Source organism: Chiloscyllium plagiosum, unplaced genomic scaffold, assembly GCF_037043375.1.
Source record: "Chiloscyllium plagiosum isolate Xiang-an unplaced genomic scaffold, Cpla_swu_hap1 HiC_scaffold_27, whole genome shotgun sequence".
In the NCBI taxonomy this organism is placed as follows: Eukaryota; Metazoa; Chordata; class Chondrichthyes; order Orectolobiformes; family Hemiscylliidae; genus Chiloscyllium; species Chiloscyllium plagiosum.
The window spans coordinates 29203046-29227835 of record NW_028270165.1 but is presented as its reverse complement, the minus strand read 5'-3'; the positions used below and the strand labels follow the sequence as shown (position 1 = coordinate 29227835).

Here is a 24790-nt window from a genome sequence, read left to right as displayed (position 1 = left end):
TAACCTGAGCATAATTTTAACTAATTGGTTAAATTCGAATTGTTGTCAAAACAACAATCAAAACTCAGGAGTCAATTTCACAGCCATTAGCTGCATGTACACTTTGGAATAGAGCATTCTCCAAGCCTTTCCATTCAGCCAGCTGAGTCCGCACTTTAGGTTTACTTCAATATTCATAAAATACTCTCGATCTTAAAGTGAGCATACACTCATTCGACCTCATAACACCTCCCCACCCCCACGCTCCCCATTTAAAAATAAAATTAACCATCACAATGAAACTATGGCTTCATTTTGTTTTCCCTGATTCATGATACAATGACCATGAAATGCATATGCTATTATTCAAGTTATACCTCTCATACCTCGCCAATCTTATCGATACGTTTTCTTTAAAATTTGCAATGTCACAGCTGCTATCACATTTTTATGACCCACAATATGTACAATTAAAAGTCTGCAAATTCAGACTCCATCCATGTAGTCGCATATATTTATCTTAAAATATTTCCAAGAACGTGAAAGGTTTGTGGTCCGTGTGCACTACTCTCTCCGACGCATTGTTTGTCACATAAATATAGAAATGTTGTAAGGCCAGTACAAAACTCAATTAGTCTTTTTTTCGATGGTGGAGCATTTTCTTTGGTGTGGACTGAATTTCTTTGAAAGTAGCCAATTGGCCACTCACTTCCATCATCGTCTTCCTGCATCAATACAGATCCAACCCCTATACCGCTAGCATTGGTTGCAACTTTGAAGGCTTTCATAAAAAAATTGGTGTAGCTAAAACTACTGGAGTATGTCGCTTAAGTTGTCAAATGCCTCCTGACATTGTTATGTCTACCGAAATGTTGTCTTCTTCTTTAGTAAATTCATCAGCAGTGCCACCACGCAGCTGAAATTTGGAATAAACTTCCAAACACGGTTAATCCGAAAAAATGTAGCACCTCTTTCTTCGAGGATAGTTGCACAAAATTCCTCAATAGCTTTGCTTTTCACAATTGTTCAAAGAGCTCTTCCAACTGTGCCATGTGACCATTCCATGAATGGCTAAAGATCATTGTATCGTCGAGATGAACTGAACAATTTAACAACATAAATCTGTTCATGAGACTTTGGCATGTGGCAGTTGGGTTCTTCATTCCAAAGGACATCACGTTGAATTGATCTCATCCATTTGGGGTTGTAAATATAGAAACTTCACTCTCATAAAGGTACTTGCCGATAACCACGCAGTAAGTGCAACTTTGTGATCTAATTGGCTTTCTAACTTTCTCTATGCAGTCCTCCAACTTGTATTGCATAGGAGTCCGATTTAGTTACAGTGTTGACCTTCCAATAATCAACACAAAATCATTCAGTCCCATCAAGTTTGGGACTAACACGACCGGCAAACTCCACCCACTCTGAGTCAGTTCGATGAGGAGTAAGCCTGTAGGTGTGTTGTTTTACTGGGACAATAGTCCCTACTCCTACCTCATGCGCAATAGTTTTAGTTCTTCATTTTCTATTCCTGAATATAGCCTCATTATGCTGTAACAAACCTTTCAACTCAGTTCTTTGATCCTGAGTCAGATAGTGCATGATCCTATTCAATTCTTCAAGGACTTCTTCGCCCTTTAACGTATTTTGACGAACATTAAAATCCACACCATCTGGATTGGTTCCTCACTCTACAGGGCAGTAACTAACATCTGTTTTTTTTTCCAGTTGCCTGTCTCTATTATAGTAAAGTTTCAACATATTCACATGACATAACTGAAACAGTTTTTTTTTTCTCTACCTGGCATCATTAGCAAATGGATTACCTGCCTCAACTTTTTCTCAATTTGATAGGTACCACGAAATCTGGCTTTGAATGGATCTCCTACTACTGGTAACGGGACTAATATATCATCTCCACGGGAAAACGTCCGAATTTGTTTTTTTTCTACCTCCTGCTTCTTACTATGCTGTGCCCTCTTCCGGTGCTGTTTAGCGAATTCGACTAACCGATTCAATCTCTCCCTCGCCTCAGATATTTAATCCATGTGTGAGATATCTGACTTCAATCCTATCAATTTTTCTTTAAATGGTTTCTAAGGCCCGCTCACTTCATGCCTGTATATTAACTCAAAGGGAGTAAACTGAGTAGACTCGTTTGGTCACGTCGTAAGGTAAAAAATGTGAATGCAACACCTTGATCCCAATCATTCTGTTATTCCTGACCGTATGTTTTTACCATGGTTTTCAGTGTCTGATGCCACCTTTCCAATGCTCCTAAGGATTGAGGATGGTACGCACTTGATTTAAAGTACTGTATGCAGAAACAATCCATGACTTCCTTAAAAAGACGAGCAGTAAAATTAGACCCTTCATGTGACTGAATCTCTCTGGGTAGCCATACCACGTGTAGAAAGCTACTAACTCCTCCATCAATCGTTTTGCCCTAATATTTCATAATGGAATTGCCTCCAGAAACCTGGCAGATACATCCATTATGTTTTGTAAGAACTTGGTGTCCCCGTTTAGCTTTAGGGAGGGATTCAAACAATTAATGGGAACCCACGTGAAAGGTTCTTCGAATGCGGGAATTGGCTACAAAGGTGCTAGTTTAATTACCACCTGTGGCTTACCTATCATTTGCCCTGTATGGCATGTAAGACAAATGGTCACCGCATTCTTGTGCATTCCTGATGAAGGGCCTATGCCCGAAACGTCGATTCTCCTGCTCCTTGTGTGCTGCCTGACCTCCTGTGCTTTTCCAGCCCTACACTTCAACAGGATGGAAAGTGGGAAAGGGCAGGCCCTTCACTACAAAACAAAGACTAGATCACACTGGGAGCAGTTTACCACAGGTAGAAAAACAAGCCCTGGGGGTGAAAAGGAAGTGAACGGCCTCAGGTGTTTCCACTGTAATAGGGCGGGACACGTAAAAATACGGCCCTAGTCATTGAAGGAAGGGACTCTGGGTAAAATGTGGTAAGTTAAGTCAGTGGGGTTAGTGAAAGTAGTAATGGAAACCCCAGGAAAAGTTGAGAAGGTGCAGGGGAGTGCACAGCCTAGGAGCGGGCTGATTAATGAGTTAGTGCCCGATCTCTTATGAGACTTCAAGTCAGTGATTTAGTTTAATCAGGAAGAACAGCGAGAGGAGGGAAAGCAATTACAATTTTAAGGTATCTCCCCAGTCTCTACTTGTAAGAGATAAAAATATTTGCACTCTTTAGAACATAGAATATAGAACAGTACAGCACAAAACAGACCCTTCAGCCCACAACGTTGTGCCGACCATTGATCCTCATGATGTACCCTCAAATTTCTGTGACCATATGCATGTCCAGCAGTCTCTTAAATGTCTCCAATGACCTTGCTTCCACAACTGCTGCTGGCAACGCATCCCATGCTCTCACAACTCTCTGTATAAAGAACCCGCCTCTGACATCCCCTCTATACTTTCCTCCAACCAGCTTAAAACTATGACCCCTCGTATTAGCCATTTCTGCTCTGGGAAATAGTCTCTGGCTATCGACAATATCTATGCCTCTCACTATCTTGTATACCTCAAATGGTCCCCTCTCCTCCTCCTTTTCTCCAATGAAAAATGTCCGAGCTCAGTCGAACTTTCTTCATAAGATAAGCCCTCCAGTCCAGGCAGCATCCTGGTAAACTTCCTCTGAACCCTCTCCAAAGCATCCACATCTTTCCTATAATAGGGCGACCAGAACTGGATGCAGTATTCCAAGTGCGGTCTAACCAAACTTTTACAGAGCTGCAACAAGATCTCACGACTCTTAAACTCAATCCCCCTGTTAATGAAAGCCAAAACACCATATGCTTTCTTAACAACCCTGCCCACTTGGGTGGCCATTTTAAGCGATCTATGTACCTGCACACCAAGATCCCTCTGTTCCTCCACACTGCCAAGATTCTTATCCTTAATCAGCTTTAAATTCGACCTTCCAAAATGCATCACCTCGCATTTATCCAGGTTGAACTTCATCTGCCACCTCTCAGCCCATCTCTGCATCCTGTCAATGTCCCGCTGCAGCCTACAACAGCCCTCTATACTGTCAATGACACCTACAACCTTTGGTCGTCTGCAAACTTGCTGACCCATCCTTCAATCCCCTTATCTATGTCATTAATAAAAATTACAAACAATAGAGGCCCAAGGATAGAGCTCTGTGGAACACCACTCACCGCAGACTTCCAGGCAGAATATTTTCCTTCTACTACCACTCGCTGTCTTCTGTTGGCCGCCAATTCTGTATCCAGACAGCTAAGTTCCCCTGTATCCCATTCCTCCTGACCTTCTGAATAAGCCTACCATGGGGAATCCTATCAAATGCCTTGCTGAAGTCTACATACACCACATCCACAGCTCGACCCTCATCAACGTTTCGAGTCACATCCTCAAAGAACTCGAAAAGATTTGTGAGGCATGACCTGCCCCTCATAAAGCCGTGTTGACTGTAATTAATCAAGCCATGCTCTTCCAGATAGTCATAAATCCTATCCCTCAGAATCCTTTCTAACACCGTGCAGACCGACAGACTTATTGGTCTGTAATTGCCGGGGATTTCCCTATTTCCTTTATAAAGAGAGGAACTACATTTGCCTCTCTCCAGTCCTCAGGTACGACTCCAGTGGAGAGCGAGAATGCAAAGATCTTCGCAAGTGGTGAAGCAATTGCATTTCTCGTTTCCCAAAGCAGCTGAGGACAAATCTGGTCTGGGCCTGGCGACTTGTCAATTTTTAATGTTTGACAAAATTTTCAGCACATCAGCTTCCTCTATCTCTATCCATTCCAGCATGCACACCTGCTCTTCAAAGGTTTAATTCACTACAAAGTTCGTCTTTCTGACAGGTTAATCGAGAGATGGCGATTTGTGGAATAGATGGACAGAAAATTTGTGTTCCTGTGTGTAATATCAGATTGGAGACCCAAATAAAGACTGGGGAAATAATAGTGGGAATGATGGACAAAGTATCTGTTCCAGGATTACAATTTATTCTTGGAAACGCCCTAGCAGAATTCAAGATGGGAGTGACGCCCCTTGTGGTGGAAAAGCCAAGTGAAAGCTAGGGAATGAAGGAGTTAAAAGAAAATGTCCTGAAATTTTTCCAAACTGTGATGTAACAAGATCCAACTTCCATAAGTTACAATAAGAAGGAAAAACTAAAGAGAGAGATGAAGGAGTTGATATTCAGTTGGCTGACACCCTGTTTGATACAGTGGTACAGGAACAGCCCGAACAAGTAGAGGGTCAGGCAGGAGTGTTTATTCCTGAAAAGCTAATGGACTTAAACAGGTAAATGGTACACTAAAAGATATATATACCACACACACACACACACACATATACATACGCATATATGTATGTATATGGATATATGCTCAGAAAAGAAATCCGAATTTATTCACAAGAGTTATTATTCTAAGGATAGAATTCTAAAACGAAAATGGAGACCACGGCAAATTAGTGCAGAGGAAAAACATGTGGCTGTGCACCAGAATGTGTTGCTGGTAGCATACGGACAGGAATTAATGCAGGTAAGGCATGAATTACTAGTGGGAGGTCACCTAGAGGTGACGAAGACTCAGGCTAAAGTGACAAAAGCACTTCTATTGGCCTGGACTGCATAAAACTGTGGTCGAACTTTGCTGTAAATGTGGCAGAAATGTCCACTTAGTCCCAGACATCACAGTACTGCTCTTTTTTTCCCGATATCATATGAAATTCTCGAATTACGTTTGTTTTTGCATACTGTCGGGCAATCTGTCCATGTCCATTAAGATGGCCAAGCAAGGTGACTTGGGCTTTGGCAAATTAAATCTCAGCCATGTTTAACACCAAGCCTGCCGACTGACGTTGATTGAACAGTTCTGATCAATGTTGCAAATGTTCTTTTCACGTGTGACCGAAAACGGCTGGGTCATCAATACAAACTACACAACTGCGAGATGCGAAAGTGACCTTATTGGTTGGTCTTTGCAATATGGCTGGCGCATTTTTCATACGCAATGGCATGACTTTAAATTGATACAGTCCAGTCGGCATGACGAAAGCCAAAAGTTTCTTCGCTCTTTCAGAGAAAGGGACCAGCCAATCCCCTTTGAATGAGTTCAACTTAAAAATGTAAGCTGATTGCCTCTCATTCTCAAAACAGTCTTTCAAACGTTGAATTGGTTTTTTTTCAAACTTTGTAACTGCATCGACTTTAAGATAGTCCACACATAACTATTGAGTACCATATGGTTTTGACAACATTGCTATTGATGAACTCCATTGACTGCAACTCAATTCGATTATGTCGTTTGGAGCATGCGTTCAATCTCCTTTTAAACTTGAGAGTGTGAAACCAATAAGAATGTTGCTTAATCAGAACAACATTTCCTATCTCTACGTCATGCATAATGAGGTTAGCACTTCTTAGCTGATTTCCACACTCTCCTTTTGATTTCCTTCCCTGTCAAAACATATTTTGAGCATATTCACATGACACACTATGAAATTTCTTTTCATCTGGAGTCCTTACCTAATAATTCACCTCACTCAATCTTCTTTCGACTTGATCTGGTCCACTAAACCTTGCTTTTAAAGGTTCACTTACCACTGGAAGTAACACTAACACTTTACCTCCGATCGCAAAATTGCGAGTTTTTCATTTGTTAACTGCTTCCTGTTTCACTGAATGCTGTGATACTTTTAAATGCGGACTAGCCAACTCCCCCGCTCTATTTCGCCATTCCATAAAATTTGATAGAGTCCAAATGTGTGTTCTTTGAATTCTGACTTGCCAGTTTCTCTTTTATTAATGTTAGCAGTCCTCTCACAGCATGCTGAAAAACCCATTGAAATGAATTGAATTTGCTCGATGCATTTGGCGCATCTATGCGTGCAAAATGTAAAAAAAAAACAGAATACCCTAATCCCAATCATCTGGATAGTCTTGGCTATAACGCTTCAATTTGAATCTTAATGCCTAATGGCATCTTTCTAGCGTTCACTGCGATTCTCGATGGTGTGCAGTAGATTAGACTTGCTTTTTTTTCCAGAAGCTGTCCATAACGTCCTTGAATAATTTTGACGCAAGGTTTCAACCTTGAAATGATTGTGTCTCTGTGGGTGCTCCAAAAATTTGAGTAACTCTTCTTCAATACTTTTAGCTTTGGTAAGTGTAACGGAACGGCTTCTGTAAATCTAGTGGACGCACCCATTACTGTTAACAAACACTAATTTCTACTTTTTTTGTTTTAGGTAGGAGTCCTTCACAATTAATTAAGACTCTTGTAAAAGATTCCTCAAATCAGGAGCAGGTATTAAAGGTACGGGCTTTATTATTGTCAATAGTTTTCCAATAACCTGACATGTATTACAGTTGAAAAATGTGGTGCTGGAAAAACGCAGCAGGCCAGGCAGCGTCTGAGGAGCAGTATTACAGTGTCTGGCAAAATTCAACGACATCCTTGTGCAGCCCGGGCCACTAAAAATGTCTTTGCATTTTGGCTTGAGCTTTTCTTACCTCTAATTGACCTTCATGTGCTACCCGCAACACCTCCTTTCTGTAACTCACTGGCAATATGACTTGGTGAACTTTTGCCCATTTCTCATCTGCCTGAATCTGCCATCTCATCATTAAGACATAATTTTTAAGATAATCGCACTTAGGAATACATTCAGATTCTTCCTCTGTGTATGTTTTTTGATATGACTGCTTTAGTTTTTCATCTTTCTGCTGTAACTCAGTTAATATCTCTAAGCTAAAGATGTTTACTTTATCGTCCATCTCCTCCTGGCGTGTCGCAAACATTTGATCATACAGGCTCTCCAATAATTCCACTTAAGCTTTCTTATCCGAACTCTTTGATGTCTCCTGTTTCAACTAGTGACTTTGTGACCTCGTTGCCATGCAGTCCAGAAAAGTTCCTTTAATAGCTCAGTTTCCCGATTTTACAGTGGCAGCGCTCCTACGCGTGAACCAGCAAGGACAAATGGTATTCCTGGAGACAAGATGTCCAGTATTCTTGCCACATTTGTCTGCACTTCACCGGACACCTGAACATTATTCTGCATAATTCAGTACTTCTTGTCCTACTGTGAATTCCCGTTACTTGCACTTTTGTTTTCTGACAATAGACCTCTAAAGGTACATATCTCGTCATCTTTCAACATCAAAGATTGAGAGGATCCTGTATCTCTTAATATTGTAACCTCTTTAACTGCTCCGTGAGACAGGTGTGGGTAAACTTTACCTTCGCAAGTGTATGGTTTAAGAAATCTGGCACTTACTTCTTAACCAAGCTCCGACCAGTTTGTACATTCTGGTGCAACTTTTTAATCTCCACTGTGTTTTCTGTTACAACTCCAACCAGATTCAGTGGCTTGTCCTGTTTTGCTACGCCTGTCATCCCAGCGTTTGTTTTCTAAACCACCAACACTGACATTTCACATGGCTTACTTTATTGAAGTGAAAACACCAGAGCTTTTTAATTACTCTTTCCCCATCTAGAGTTTCCCTTTTCTCCCCTGCAGTAAATTACCCTCGTGATCTTCACTGAAATCTATTGAATTCATTGAGGATGTGACAAGACAGTTGATGCAGGTCGAGCAGTGCATGAGGTGTGCATGGATTTCAGTAAGACATTTGTTAAGGTTCTACCCGGTATGCTTATTCGGAAAGTTAGGACCTCTGGGATATTTGGACATTTGGATGTCTGGGTATAGAATTGGCTGTACGAAAGAAGACAGTGAGTGGTGGTGGATGGCAAGTATTCTGCTTGAAGGTCAGTGAGCAGTGGTTTTCCCACAGAGAACCGTTCTTAAGCCTCTGCTCTTTGTAGCTTTTATAAATGACTTGGATGAAGAAGTAGAAGGGTGAATTATTTATTTTGCCGATGACACAAAGGCCAGTGGTGTTGTAGATAGTGTCACGGGTTGTTGCAGGATACAACAAGACATTGACACGATGCAGAGCTGGGCTGAGAAGTGGCAAGTGGGTTTCAACCTGGATAAATGCGAAGTGATTCAGTGTGGAAAGTTGAATTTAAGTGCTGTATACAGGGTTAAAGACTGGATTCTTGACAGTGTGGAGGAACAGCGGGATATTGGGGTCCACAGACATAGATCCCTCCATGTTGACACACGGGTGGATAGGGTTGTTAAGAAGGTGTATGGTGTTTTGGCTTTCATTAACAGGGGGATTGAGTTTAAGACCCGGGAAGTTTTGCTTAAGCTCTATAAAACACGAGTTAGAGAACACTTGCGGTATTGTGTACAGTTCTGGTCACTTCATTATAGGAAGGGTGTAGAAGGTGCAGAGAGGGTGCAGAGGAGATTAACCAGGATTGCCTGGTTTGGAGGGTTTGTCTTATGAAGAGAGATTGATTGAGCTCAGTTTTTTTCACACTGGAGAGAAGAAGGAAGTGATGTGAGTTGATAGAGGTGTACAAGGTAATGACAAGCAAAAATAGATTAGAGAGCCAGAGACTTTTCCACAGGGCAGAAATGGCTGTCACGACGGGGGAGTGGGGGTCATAACATTAAGGTGATCGGAGGAAGGTATAGGCGACAGATCAGAGGTAGTCACATTACACAGAGAGTGGTGGATGCACGGAGCGCACTGCCCGCGGTCGTCATGGAGTCAGAGACATTAGGGATATTTGAGTGACTGCTGGACAAGCACATAGACGGCAGTAAATTGAGTGGTGTGTCGGCTAGGTTGATCTTAAATTAAGATAAATGCTCGGCATAACAACGTGAGTCGAAGGTGCTGTACTGTACTCTACTGTTCTGTGTTCTATGTTCTGTATTCTACCGTGCTTACAACACACTTAAGACTGACTGGTCTGCAATTCCCAGGGATTTCCCATTTCTCTTTCTTGAACAGAGGAACAACATTCACCTCCCTGCGATCATTTCGTGCTACTTCCGTGGAGAGTGAGGATGCAAAGATCATTTGCAGAGGTGCAGCAATCCCATTTCTCACTTCGCGAAATAACCTTGGATATATTTGATCCAGTCCTGGGGATTTATCTATTTTGATGCTTCCCAGAACTTGCAGACCCTACATGCTTCTCACCAAATTTTAAAAATGCTTGAATATCTTTAAACAGATCCCCACCAGGCCTTTGCCTATCCTGGGTTTGCTCATCCTCACTCCCCTCCTCACTAAGCATGCCTTCAGCCTTCATTTCCATCTTTTGACACCAACCTTCTGGTCCAAGTGTTGGAGAGAGGCGCGTACCCTTGTTACAACTGATTAAATAACAAAGTGATTAAATAATAATAAAGCAGATATATCCATACAGAGAATATCTCAGAAAATGTGCATCTTTCAGCAAGTAGAGCATGGATGACACCAAAATTGGAGGTGTAGTGGACAGCGAAGAGGGTTACTTCAGATTACAGCAGGATCTTGACCAGATGGGCAAATGGGCCGAGAAGTGGCAGATGGAGTTTAATTCAGATAAATGCGAGGTGCTGCATTTTCGGAAAGCAAATCTTAGCAGGACTTATACACTTAATGGTAAGTTCCTGGGGAGTGTTGCTGAACAAAGAGACCTTGGAGTGTAGGTTCATAGCTCCTTGAAAGTGGAGTAGAAGGTGGATAGGATAGTGAAGAAGGCTTTTGGTATGCTTTCTTTTATTAGTTAGAGTATTGAGTACAGGAGTTGGGAGGTCATGTTGCGGCTGTATAGGGAATTGGTTAGGCCACTGCTGGAATATTGCGTGTAATTCTGGTCTCCTTCCTATCGGAAAGATGTTGTGAAACTTGAAAAGGTTCAGAAAAGTTTTACAAGAATGTTGCCAGGGTTGCAGGGTTTGAGCTATAGGGAGAGGCTGAACAGGCTGGGGCTGTTTTCCCTGGTACATTGGAGGCTGAGGGGTGACCTTATAGAGGTTTACAAAATTATGAGGGGCATGGTAGGGAAAATAGGCAAAGTCTTTTCCCTGGGGTGGGAGAGTCTAGAACTAGAGTGCATAGGTTTAGGGTGAGAGGGGAAAGATATAAGAGATCGAAGGGGCAGCTTTTTCACACCGAGGGTGGTATGTATGTGTAATAAGCTGCCAGAGGAGCTGGTGGAGGCTGGTACAATTGCAACATTTAAGAGACATTTGGATGGGTATATGAATAGGAAAGTTATGGAAGGATATGGACCGGGTGCTGGCAGGTGGGACTACATTGGGATGGGATATCTGGTTGGCATGGAAGGGTTGGACCGAAGGGTCTAGTTCCACGCTGTACATCGCTATGACTCTCTTGCTCTATGACACGACTATAATGGATTGAACCATGGTTCCAACCGCTTCTTAAAACCAAAGCAGCTACAGCTCTGTTATTGTCTGGGTATTTCACTTTGGAATCTTGTCAGGTCCCTTGAAGAAATATTTAATTTCACCAAAATGTAAACACCAGCTGAATAATAGCTGCAACAACATGTTGGGTTTCCATGAATTTAATTATTGCCGAAACTGGAACAAACTAATCATCTCTCTGGAGGATAAGATGAAGTATAATTGTGCCTGGTTGTCATCAAATTTCAGAATGTACTTCGACTTTCCGATAGAAATGCACGCTCTGCTGAGAGGCCTGGTGTTTGCCATTTATTATCCCATCATTGCAGTTATCGGGGTTCCAGGTAAAGTACTACAGATATTTAAGAACCATTGAATCATACTTGTCTGTGCCAATCTATTAGGTTTATCAACAGAACCTTTTCATGTTCGATATATCATTTATTATATTTAATGGAGATACCTTCTCCTTTCTGCGATTTAATGTCTTTATGGTAATTTTTATCTTCCTCCCTGCAACGGAGTCACTTTTTCCAGTTTTAGTAGTGAAGTTTTATTTACTTTCCGCAAAAGTTGCGAGTATTAATTCTTAATTCTTCAATTTATCAAATTTAACATCGTCACTCTCCATTCAATCAGAACAGTCTGATCATAATAAATGGCATAGTTACTTCCCATGGAAGTTGTCATTCCATCGTTTCAATTACGTAATTTCTTGCGTTAATATTTCATATTTAATGCGTCAAAGGTTGCTCAGTTGTGTTCGATCAGTTGATCAGTTCATGTGGGTAAATATTCACACAGCTATCACGATCTAAACGAAATTCTGTCAGGTTATTGTCACCCTTGTTGTGCATTAGTTATCAAGTTGTGCCTGTGCCATTGTGAAATTGCACAAAACCCAGGATAAGAGGATCTCAACGAGCCTTCCGCTCGTCAGGGATACTATCACCTACATGCAAGACACGGGGTGTGGATATCTGCCTTATGAACCTGGGCAGGAGAAGGCATTTGACAGGATATTGCACACCTGCATGTGCGTTGTTCGGATGGATTGGATCTGACTGCTCCATACCAACATCTTCGTGCAGTCCTCATCAGAAGTGGTAATCAGAACGACTCCCACTCAGGTCCGGAGTCAACAAACTGTCCACTTTGCCAGCCTTGTTTGTGTTTGTACGGAATTTTTGCTGGGCAAGCCCAGCAAGGTGAATACTCCAAGCAGTGAAGACATGCAGAATAAAAGCTCGCTGTGCTTGAATGACGTTATCATTTTCTACTTGGATCCACCGTCAGAGCACAAAATCCTGAACGTTACCTACCAGTGCAAACTGGCCTCTGGAACCGAGGTGTGTGCAGTCAAGAGCACGTTCATGTTCTTTGAGAACTGGACTTATCAATCGTTTGTCCCCTTCCGCATCAGGGCACATTGTCTGAAAGTGTCAGGAATACGCTTCAGAGGACCTGTGGTGTGCACAACTACTTGGGAGGAGCGTACCACCGGGGTGAGGCAGTAACCGGGCTTATGGGAGCACCACTCCCTTTTCATTGCGACTAAAAACCTGATCAGCAGGTGTGAGGTACCCTTGGTGTTGCTGTACGTGGCCTAGGTGTGTTCCACTCCCCGAACCTGTACCCTTGCAACTACCCAAGTCATCTTTCATTTCTTCTTGAGGTCAAGAAAGGAACATATTCACAGAGGTATCATGTACAAAGCTCTGGATAAGGAGAGGTGAAAGGCATACTCAAAGCTGCACTCGTCCTAATGGCCGCTTTTGTTCACAAGCTGCATTAACCTGTGCATAGACCCTCAAAATACAAGCACCACTGTTACTACGTAACTAACGTTCTCCTGGTCCCCGGTGTGTTGAAGGATGGATCTGACCACATTGCAGCTGAATATTGACAACCGTTAGACTTTTCCAAATCACCTATCTCTCTTTCATGGAGAAATTTAGATGGAAAGCGCCTTTAATGATCAGGCCATCAGGGAATTGTCAGCATATCGGGTCCTCAAGACAATATGGCAAAAGCAGAGAATAGATCCCTTCACGTGGATCGCTGAGCAGGCAGTCAAAGTCATTAAGCAGACTGCCTCATCGCGAAAACTTTCCAACAAGCACCAAGACATCTTCTGGCTGGTGGTGAGAAGGGAATTGCCTGGCAGATCATTCATACATGCACAGACTCTCTCCACACCGACACACTGCACTCGATGCAGCTAGGGCTTGGTGAGGGTGAAGGGTGTGTGGGGCAATGAAAGAGGCTTTCACGCATATCCTTCTGGAATGTGCATTTGCAAAGAAGATCTCGAGAGAGAAGCATAGTTTTTGTCAGGTTTCATCCCAAACAGTTTTGTGACACAGGAATCTTCCCTATGAGCTTTTCCATGGAATGACCATTGACTGTGAATGGAGAGCCATCAATTTGGTGAAAAAGACTTATTGGTCTTCCAGTGCAGAGCTGACCTCGACTGGATGTTGCAAACTGGCACATTTCAAGGTCCAGGATCACGTCCTGATGATTGTATTAATGCTAGGAGCTGCTGCTGCCAATATGGGGAAATATTGCTGTCTAAGGTACTTCTTCCAAAGTATAGAGAGGGTTTGTTCAGTTCTGAGAGCCCTTTCAGGATTTATCCGAGAAGTATACAATTCCAATGCATTTGTTTTTATCTCTATATATATAAAGAGTAAGAATTGTTTAAGGGCCACTTGTACGAGTACATGCTTTTTTTTTTTACGAATGAACTTTATGTTTGCAGTGATGGAAAGTCTGTGATGTATCCTTGGCAGATGAGGAATAGTTCCATAAAACGGGTTATTAAGTGAATAAAGAAACGTTATTCATCACCAGGATATCGGACGAAATATATAAAATGTAGTTCTGACCTCAGGATAAGAACCCCAGCAACAGCACACAATTGTATGATTGAATTTATATTCAGTTGAAGTGGAGAAACATGAGATAAGACTAGCATTTCAAATTGAAATAAGGGCAACTATGCAGACAAGAAGGCTGATCTGGCTGACATAACCTGTACTTCTTGAAAAGAGGATAGATTATTAGAGGTCCATTGACAGTCATATTATGGGACGTTCTCGAATGATCAGAAGTAGGATAACCCCACAATAGCGAAGATCTCTAAAGAAGGGGACCACCTTCACTATTTAACTAAAAAGAAGAATCACGCCAAACTTAAGGGAAAAAAAATCACTGCACAAAGAGGAGTGGCAAGTCAATTGACTGAGCAGAATGTTGTGATTGTCCAAGCCAGACCCACTCAAAGCATTTCAAGCCCAGACGCCAACTTTGCTATTTGTTTTCAGTAGGTGTAATGCGGATTTTCTGGGAGGGCTGCAGTTGGTCAAACTGCTTAGTTTTAAAGGAAACAACATTTATTTACAAGATTACCGAATGAAATACAAGCAAAAGGGAATAGAATACAGAATAACTTAAACTATCCGAAAAAACAACTGATCATCCCAACTTAATGGTGCTGTTCCAATTGCTTGTAACACTCCCCATAAACACCCCTTGACGTAAAAAGTGAAATGGTACACAAGGTCTTACAGGGGAAACGTCAGAAAGAGGGTACTAACGTGAACCTGCTTCCTTAGGTCCAGCAGCTTCAAAACACTACTGTGCTAAAACCAAACCAAAGCCGAGCTGGGAGCACTTTCATTGTGCAAGTCTTCTTTTTAGAAAGCTTAAAAGCCTTCTGTGTTAGCTAAAATAAAACTGGCCCAATAACCCATCCAAATCTAAACTTTTCAGAGTCTGTGTCAGTTCTGAGCACTCTGAAAAAAACGAAGGAAAACATTACCTTGTCAAAGGAGAAGCATCGTCACAGTATAAGGAAAGACTGAGAATCACGGAAAGGTTAATCATGAGGAAACGCGAGATGAACCTAGTTAGAATCGTGAAATGAATGATAACAGATTCTAGACACAATAATACAGAAGAGGAATGGAAAGAGTAAGCCAAGTGAACGTTGATCATCTCCTGAAAGAGACTGTGGAGATTATGGCGGATAATAAAGAAGTGGTGGGTGATTTTTTTTTTGTCTTTCCTACGGAAGATAAAGAAACCATCCCACCTATAGCTGAGAATCAGATACAAGGAAGGGAGAGATGAACTTAGTGAAACAACAGGCATAGGGAAGAGGCATAAGCAAGTGTGTAGCTCGGCGATTCACAAGACTCTGAGTCCAGAAAAGTTCACGACAGGCCTTAAAGGAACTTCTCAATGAGGTAATAGATATGTTGGTGCTAAATTTATGAAATGTCTTACTGTCATGATAGGTTACATGGGAAAGGAAAGTAGCAAATATGCCCTTTCTGGAAGAGAGGGAGATAGAAAACGGGACATTGTAGGCCATTCTGTGTGACATCTGTCTGTCTCTGAATAAGGGTTTTAAAATGGAAGATCTCGAATCTTCTGGGACATTCCCTGAATCTAAAAATTCATCGACGATTATTACCACTGGTATTCCTTTTTTGTAAATCCAAGAACACAACCCAAAAGCTCCAGGGATGCTGCTATCTCCCAAACACCCATTCCCCTTCAGCCCTGAAATATTTGGAATTTTTGATATGTTATCAATGCTCTCCACCAAGAAGACTGATGCAGATTAATTACTCAACTTGTCTGCCATTTTATGATTTGTTATTATTATTTCCCCAGCCTCATTCTCTAAGGGGTGTTTGTTCGCTTTGGCTGCTCTTTCCAGTTGAATATTTTTAAAGAAACCATTATTGTTCGTCTTCATAATCCTCCTTTCTCTGACTCACTAGTTTATTCCATCCCTCTTAATTTTAGATGACCTTTTGTTAACTTTAATAAGTTTCCAAATCTTCAGGTTTACCAGTATTATCTGCATATAATTGTATCATTTTACTTTTCCTTTTTCATTTTGATACTGTTCTTGTCTGTCATCCCTATGTCATTAATTCATTTAAATTCTGTACCTGATCTAATTTTCACACTCCAAAACTAAATGATAAATTTCACCAATAGAGGAACTCTTATTCTGAGATTATTTTTTAAATTGGTTTCATTATACATTTAATGATCTCAAATTGCCTGATCAGAGATTGGATTTATAGCATATTGTTCCAGGAAGCTCTCCCAGATACACTCCATGAATTCTTCCTCATGCCAATCTTTGCCAATTTGATTGCTTCAAACTACATGAACATTTACCCCATTTATAGTTACTGTGTTTGGCTTTGTTTTCAATGATGTAATTCCGTTATTCTGTATTCTCTGAATGCTGCTTTTGTTCGGGGCCCTATGGTGTAATGCCTTCTGTGTTTTGGGTGTCCAAAAGATGTTGGAGCACAATTAGGCCATTCTGCTCATTGCTCCACCATTCAATTATGGGTAGTACACTTTTAAATTCCATTTTCCTGCTTTCTCCCTTTGATGTCTTTCCAAATCAACTACTTATCTATGTTTATCTGATGTGCACTGAGATAGATATGTTCTTCTTCCCCTTGATAATTCTGGTCTCCACATTGTGGATTCCACACTACCAAATCCAAGACCTTTTTGTGTATCACACTCATTTTACTCATGCTAGCAACGCTACTGCAACATCCTTTCTTCCATGCCTTATCTTTTGACAAGTCACGTGACCCTGAATATTTAGTTACCAACTTTGACCTCTTTCTAACTATGTCTTTCGTAATAAAATCATGCCCATTAACTGGTTTTTCAGTTGTTAATTCATTTTGTTTTCTGAATAAAGCACAAATTTAATTAAAAAGTCAATAATTTTGTGCTTTTATCATTTTTCCGACCTTGATACTTTTGCTTTCTTATGTAGTTGCACTCTGTCGTTTTGGTTCACACCTATAATATCGTTATATAAGCAGTTGCCCTGTAATGCTGACATACAATTTGCTGTGTGTGTCGACATATTTCTCACAGCGAAACCTCCTCACGCTCTCATTAGTTTAAATCCCCCACTCTCCAGCCTTTGCTATTTGCTGATCCCAAGATGGCTTAAATAAAGCTCGTCTCATTGAACTGTGTCTTTGTACTCCAATATTAATGTCAATACCCCACAAACAGAAACTCATTTCAATCACAATATTGTTCAAGCCATGCACTTAACTCCTCACTTTTTATACCTCATGTTAGTTATCCCACAGCTCAAGCAATCATTACGATATTACCTTTAGTTTCTCTGGAGCCATAACACTATATTCGTTGCTCTGTTCTATTATAGTCAAGCTTGTGGTGATGGAAAAGCAGAGCATTTCATGCTGCTGCCTGATCTGATGTACTTTTCTAGTACCACACTCTCGACTATGATCCCCAGTCCTCACTTTCTCCCCTCTGCTGTGTTCTGTTACCCTCATACACTTTATTTGGTGTGATCTGCCTGTTTGGCGTGCAAACCAAAGCTTTTTTTCTGTACCTCGGTATATGTGACAATAATGAATCAGATAAAATCAAATTGTTTGAGCAGAACATGCTTTCAAAATAAATATATGTCTCATACCAAAGAAGATCTTTGCAACTGTATCCGTGTTAAGGATTTCGCCAGCTCTGAGGCAATGTGTTTCAATCTTGCATGAGGAGAACACAGCCATTTTGACTGCTGCTCTTGGTTCCAAAAAGGGAATTTATTTCCCAATTATACTATCTGCCAACACAATTTTATTCGCATTCCTCCCCGCACGTAGAAGGCTCCTTATATCACAACGCATTGTCACTTGTTCATCCTCCCTGCCATTCTCATTCTCGTCCATGCATCTTGAAAGAACATCAAAACTGTTGGATGATTGTAGGGAAGGAAGATCCTTGAGGAATCCCACGTGAGTTCCCATAGCTACCTCAGCTGCATTCACGTCTATCAGTCCCTGATTACAGGCTAAATTTTAATTACCTCCTCTAAGGGTTGTGTCATCCACCTAGAGCAAAGCTTCCATGTAACTATCCCCCTACCTGATGCAACGCAATGACTGCACCTCAGCTTCCAGCTCCATGGTTCAGTTCTGCAGCTGCTTGAACAATGAACATTTGCTACTGAGGCATTCGCTGCAGATCACTTAGATGTACAAAACCTTCCAGTGCTACAGTAGTAACAGAGTCAACATTTCGAGATTGATGTAACTCTGTTGAGAAGGGAAGAAAAGTAATATTATGCAGTTGGTAGAGGGGCAAGAAGAGATAGTGGAAAGGTGGCATGGGTGCCCAAACCAAATGGTGTGCACGTGATGGGAAAGGAGTGATTGAGACGTAAGATACGTGTTGATTGTACGTGTGTAAAGGAGAAAATTGGTCATCTCTGCTTGGACCAAAGCCACCAAGACAGAGATAAGGCATGGTGGAGAGGGCAGAGGTTGCAACCGAAATGTAAGAGAGTGAAATGCTCTATATTTGATGAACCCATTATTGATTCCGGAAGGATGCCCATTCAGAAAATGAAAGTTATTCCAAACCTTTGCTCTTCGAGTTTGTTTTGTACTCTGCTGGTACATAGATGATTGACTTTGGGACTCTGTAGCTTCGAAGATAGTGGAAATAGGCTCATTGAATACTTATGGTCGCAATTAAATCGGTTCCTTTCTCGCAAGTGAGAAAAAAAGTTTATTTGGTAAACAGGAATGTTGTACTCCACAGATGAACTGTGTTATGGACCAAGTCAGAAATCCTCAATACATTTTAAGAAGGTTGCCCTAGACCCTAGCTTTTTCATACTTTAAACACAGCTGTGAAGTCCATGTTTCAGGTGTGATGCAACTGGTCAAACCACTTAACTTTAGGCAAAACAGAATTTATTTAAATACTACACGTGAAATTCAAACAAAGCAAAGTGGAATTTAGAATGACTAAACTGTTGGAAAACTTAAGCGACCCGATATTACTAAGTAACTGTTCCTATACAATCCCATGAACACTCCCCTTGCCACAAAGGGAAATTCAAGCTCAGATACTTACAGGCGGGAGACAATAACATCCAGAAGGGATATTTCACAAGAAGTCACGGAATTCTTTGCTGAAGCTCGCAACTCACACATCTTGAAACTGCTACAGGTAAAAGAAAACTTCAAGAAACATGTATTGGGAGAACTGGCCTTTCCTGATGAAGGGCTTATGCCAGAAATGTCGATTCTCCTGCTCCTCGAATGCTGCCTGACCTGCTGTACTTTTCTAGCAACGCATTCTCGACTTCCCTTTCATTGTTCATCGTCCTCTTCCGATTTCTCTTCAAAAAAAAACAAACTCAAAATAGTCTTTTTTAAAGTGATAACATTTTCATATCTCCCACCTTTAAAACATGAACCATCAATATACAAAGCTGGCTTCGTTTTAAACCCTTTAGTCTCATTCTGTTAGTACACAACAAAATATACATATTACATTGACTCTAAGTATGCAACATTTCACGATTCAACGAAATTTTCTGCACTTCTTCAATAAGTCAGTGAATGGAGCAAGCACACTGCTAACATTTGGCACGAATACTTGATTAAAAAAATCCATGCAATCTCAGGAAACGTAGCACTCTCTTTTCGTCGATGTTTCGTCCTCAACAAACTTTGTTTTCACATTCTGTGGGGGTCATCTGTCCATGTCCGATAACATGGCCCAGTAGTGTGACTTGGGCTTTGGCGGATTAAGTCTTCACCATGTTTATCGACAAGTCTGCATCCCAAAGCCAATTGAATACTTCCAATAAATGCTGCAAGTTTTTCTAATGGGAAAAGGTGCAAACGATTTTCTTTATCCTAACCGTCTGGATAGCCTTGACAAGGTGCCCATAACATGCCCTTTAAAGTTTGATGCCACCCTTCTAACTTGCGCTGCAATTCTGAGTGGAACGCAATGGATTGGAATTGATTTATTCCTAAGCTATCATTTCTGCCTTGAATATTTTTGATGTAAAATTTGACCCTTGATCTGTTGTATCCCTGTAGATAGTCCGGATCGAATGTAAAATTTTAATAACTAATAGACGTTCCTTTCAGTTGTAGTATTGCGTAATGGAATGGCCTCTTTAACTATAGTGGATACATCCATTATTGTCAACAAATACTGATTCCCACGGTTTGATTTAGGTAAGGGTCCTATGCAATTAATTAAGACCATTGCAAATAGTTCTTCAAATACATGAATGGGTTTTTAAAGTGCTGCTTTTAATACTATCTGAGGTTTTCCAATTACCTCTCGTGTATGACATGTCTGTCAAAATCGAACTGCATGCTTATGCAGTCCAGTCCAGTTTAAAGATATTTTTTGTATTTTGACTTAAGTTTTCCCCACCCCTAAATGACCTCCTATTACCCATAACACCTCCTTTCGTAACCCACTTGTAGTACAATGTAATGAATTTCTGTCCATTCCTCATCCAACTGAATATATAATGGATCTACATTTCCTCGTCAAGTTATCATTTTTTTAAGATAGTAGCATTCGGCAATAGACTCAGATTTCTGTTCTGTGCCTGTTTTCCAATACAATTGCTTCAGATTTTCATCTTTCTCTTGCAACACAGTTAATTTCTCTGAGGTAGAAATATTCACTTTGTCCTCCATCTGCTCTTGCTTTGACTCAACCATTCGATCAAACACGGTCTCCCATAATTCCACTTCAACTTTATTATCTGGATTCTTTGATTTCTCGTCTTGTTCCAATTGGTCGCTTTGTGACCTTGTTATCACACAGTCCGGAAATATCTCAGGATGTGCTTCCAGTAATACCTCCATTGCCTGGCTCTCCACTAGCTTTTCAACCACAGTAGGCAGCACTCCAGCCTGTGACCCAACTATGTTGTCAGCAAGAACAAATTGCATTCCTGGAGCTGAGAGTTTTTCCACTACTCCTACCAGAACGTCTCTACTTTTCACTGGACACTCTAACCTGCATAATTGAGCAGTTCTTGTCTCACCATGAATTTCACACACTCAGATATATTCCAGTAAGAATCCTTCTGAGTTGCATATCTCTTCATCTTTCAACTGCAAAGATTGCATGATCCTGTATCTCGTAATACCGTAAATCATTTATCTCCTGCTCTTGACTGCTGCGAATAAATCTCATCTTCATGAGCAAATGCTTTAAAAATATCCGGCACTTCCTTCATAACAAACCTCTAATCAGCTTTTTGCCTCCACTGTTCTTTAACAAAATTGGCTGGCTTATCCCGTTTTCCTACATCCGTCTTCCCAGTTCTTTTTCTAAACCACCAACGCTATGAATTTATGTAGCCTACATTATCACAGTGAAACACTTGAGGTTTTTAACTTCTCTTTCCCGTTCAAGGGATTCCTCTTTACACTGTGGTAAGCTATCTTTATTATCTTCAATGAGATCTACTTTCATAACCACCTGAGGGTTTCTATCCCCCACAGATTGAATTTGATCATGGAAACCAAGATTTATGAAGAACACATAATCTTCAGCCATTTCAGCAGCTAAACGTGCCGTTTTAACTCTCTGCTCTTCCACGAGAGTTCTCACTACCTCTGGATGTGAATTTTTTAACTCTTCCAAAATGATCGTCTCTCTAAGACCATCATATTTTTATTGTCCTTATCCACCGATCAAAATTATTTTGTTTGGTTCTTTCAAACTCAATGTATGTTTGAGCAGGGTCCCTTTTTCGATTCCTGAAGCGTTGTTCGTAGGCTTCTGGCACAAGCTCATATGCACTTAAGATGGCTTTCTTCACCTCCTCTTACTCCCTACATACCTCCTCTGATAGTGATGCAAATACCTCCTTGGCTGAACCGACCAACTTTGTTTGGATCAACAAAACCCATATATTCACTGGCCATTTCATTTCTTTCACCACTTTCTCAAATGAGATGAAGACGTCTTCTACATTCTTCTCATCAAATTTGGGCTGTACTTGGATATATTTAAATAGATTCCCACTAGGCCTTTGGCCACCATAGTTTTGCTCATCATCACTATCTTCACTAAGCTTACTTTTTACCTCCATTTCTTTAAGCCAACTTTCCTGTCTAATTGCAAACTTCTGAAGTTCAAACACTCTCTCTCTCTTCTCAGTTCTCTCTCTCTCTCTTCTTCCCTTCCTTCTGCGACGACCTTCCTCTTCTTTGCTTTTTGTTCCGCCAGAGTGAAGCTTTCCTCTTCCGATTCCTTTGCTTTTTATCATAAATCATGCTGTTTCAGTTCTCTTTCATGTTCAAGCTGTTTCATATGCCATTGAATTCTACCCATTTCCTAGATTCTGATGGTGTTTCCAGCGACCTTAAATGTCGAGCTGTTGCTGTAATTGCTTCTCGTTTTCTCACAGCTTGCCTTGCAATTTCAACAGCTTTGCGTTGCTCACCTTTTGTGAAACTCGCAAAGTTATTTCCTCCACCCCCAGAAAACTCGTAGTGACTGAAAGAGCCATTGCTTCACAAATTAAAGCGTAACACAATCGAATTCAGCACCTACCTATCGCTCTGTGTGTGTCGAACAATCCAAACGCTCAAGTGGAATTATAGAATCAATCCTAGACGATCCCCCAATCTGTTATGGACCAGGCCAGACGTCCACAAAATATTTTATAATGTAGCCTAGACTCTCACCTTTTTCTTAAAGTCAGATGTGAAGTGCGTGTTCCAGGTGTGATGCAACTGGTCAAATCATTCAGCTTTAGGCAAAACAGAATTTATTTAAACGCTACAGTTGAAACACAAACAAAAGAAAGCAGAATTTAGAATAAATAAACTATTGGAAACCTTAACCGACTTGAAACAGTAACTAGCACAAAGTAAATCTTCCGATGCACGCCGTCAACACACGCCTTGTTAAAAAGACAAATCCAAAAGATAATTCTAATAGGCAGGAGGGAACAACATCCAGAGAGGGAGATTTCAGAGAAAATCAGAGGAATTGTTTACTGAAATTTGAAACTGTCCGGGAATCACACATCTTGTGACTGTACAGCTAAACACAAACGAGACAAAACATGACCTGAGGTAACTGGTCACTCTCTTTCCATTGTACACATAGACTTCTGTATCTCTGTCTTTACGACTTCTCTTCAAAAAACCCATCGTCACACCTCGCACATTAAAAAAAAATCATCAACATTCAAAGATGGCTTCATTTTAAAGCCATTAGTCTTACTCCGCAACATCTAACTAACAAACAATGAGAACTCTGACCTGAGAGAGCGGGCTACTCCCCTTCCATTGTGAAACTAGACTATCCCGCGCCTGTGCTTTATGGCGTCTCTTTTCAAAAAAGAAAAAAATAGCCTTTTAAAGTGACAGCCTCGTCACAACATTGCTTTTACACATGTCCGATAGGGTTAAGGGGGCTGATGTCTCATTTTTGCTCCAAATTTACAGTAAGCATACACTTTGGTCGGTCTCACTGAATTATTTTCAGATCTTATACACGTGATCTGCTAAATTGTTTACCAGAATGGTTGTATTAAAACAAGGAAATAAGTACCCAAAACAGACACAATCTTTGTCAAAGTTGTGCCACGTTTCAAAATGTATATTTCACACAAAAGTCTGCAGCATTCGTTATTTTGTTGGCTTACAATAGTCATGTCCACAATCTTTTCTATCTTTATATCTCTGTCTCTCTATCTGTTACAGCTAACCTGGCAGTAATTGTGATCCTGTCTCAAAGAAGATGTGGTCTATCTGGATGTATCACATATTACATCGTGTCCATCGCAGTGGCAGATCTTCTGGTTATGTTCGTGACCGTAATATTAAACCGGATTGCTGGGATTTATTTTCCCTACAGCTTCCTGTCTATCACACCAGTATGCAGTGTACGTAATGCTCTAAATATGGCAGCTACTGACAGTTCTGCCTGGCTGACAGTCGTTTTCACCTTTGACCGATTTGTGGCCATCTCTTGCCAGAACCTGAAAGTAAAATATTGCACCAAGAAGATGGCAGCGTGGGTTATAGGAATTGCATGTGCATTGACCTGCCTAAAAAATATCTTCCGGTATTTTTATTTTGAACCAAGGTACGTAATTAATGGCATACCCTGGTTCTGCGACATCAAATCAATATATTATACTTCACCAGCATGGACTGCATATGATTGGATTCGGCCTATTTTAAACCCTTGTCTCCCATTCATTCTGATTTTGCTGCTTAATGCCCTGACCATCAGACACATTCTCGTGGCTAATAGAGCCCGTGAGAGACTTCGGAATCAGAGAAATGAAGAGAATCAGAGTGACCCAGAGGTAGAGAGGCGCAAAAAGTCCATTATTTTACTCTTTGCCATCTCAGGCAGCTTCATCCTGCTGAATTTATTATATTTTGTAACAATCCTCTATGTCCGAATTGCGAATGCTACTTATTCCTCAGGTGCTGATGTCAATAATTCCACATTTGTTCTCCAGCAGAGTGGATTTATGCTTCTGCTTTTGAGCTCTTGCACCAACCCATTTATTTACGCTGGGACGCAACGTAAATTCAGAGACGAGTTAAAGAATGTGATTAAATATCCAAAGAACCTATTCTTTAAAATAGTCAAACTGGAAAATAGAAAAATCTAAC

General features: G+C 40.9%; 1 protein-coding gene across 1 annotated transcript; it reads left to right on the top strand.

The window, feature by feature from the left end:
- Nucleotides 1–21488: 21488 nt before the first annotated feature.
- On the top strand, nucleotides 21489–24789 carry LOC148143502 (putative G protein-coupled receptor 139). Its single transcript, XM_087975218.1, has 2 exons — nucleotides 21489–21577; nucleotides 23811–24789. The coding sequence occupies exons 1-2, from the start codon at nucleotides 21489–21491 to the stop codon at nucleotides 24787–24789; spliced, it is 1068 nt and encodes a 355-aa protein (XP_087831344.1).
- Nucleotide 24790: the final 1 nt, after the last annotated feature.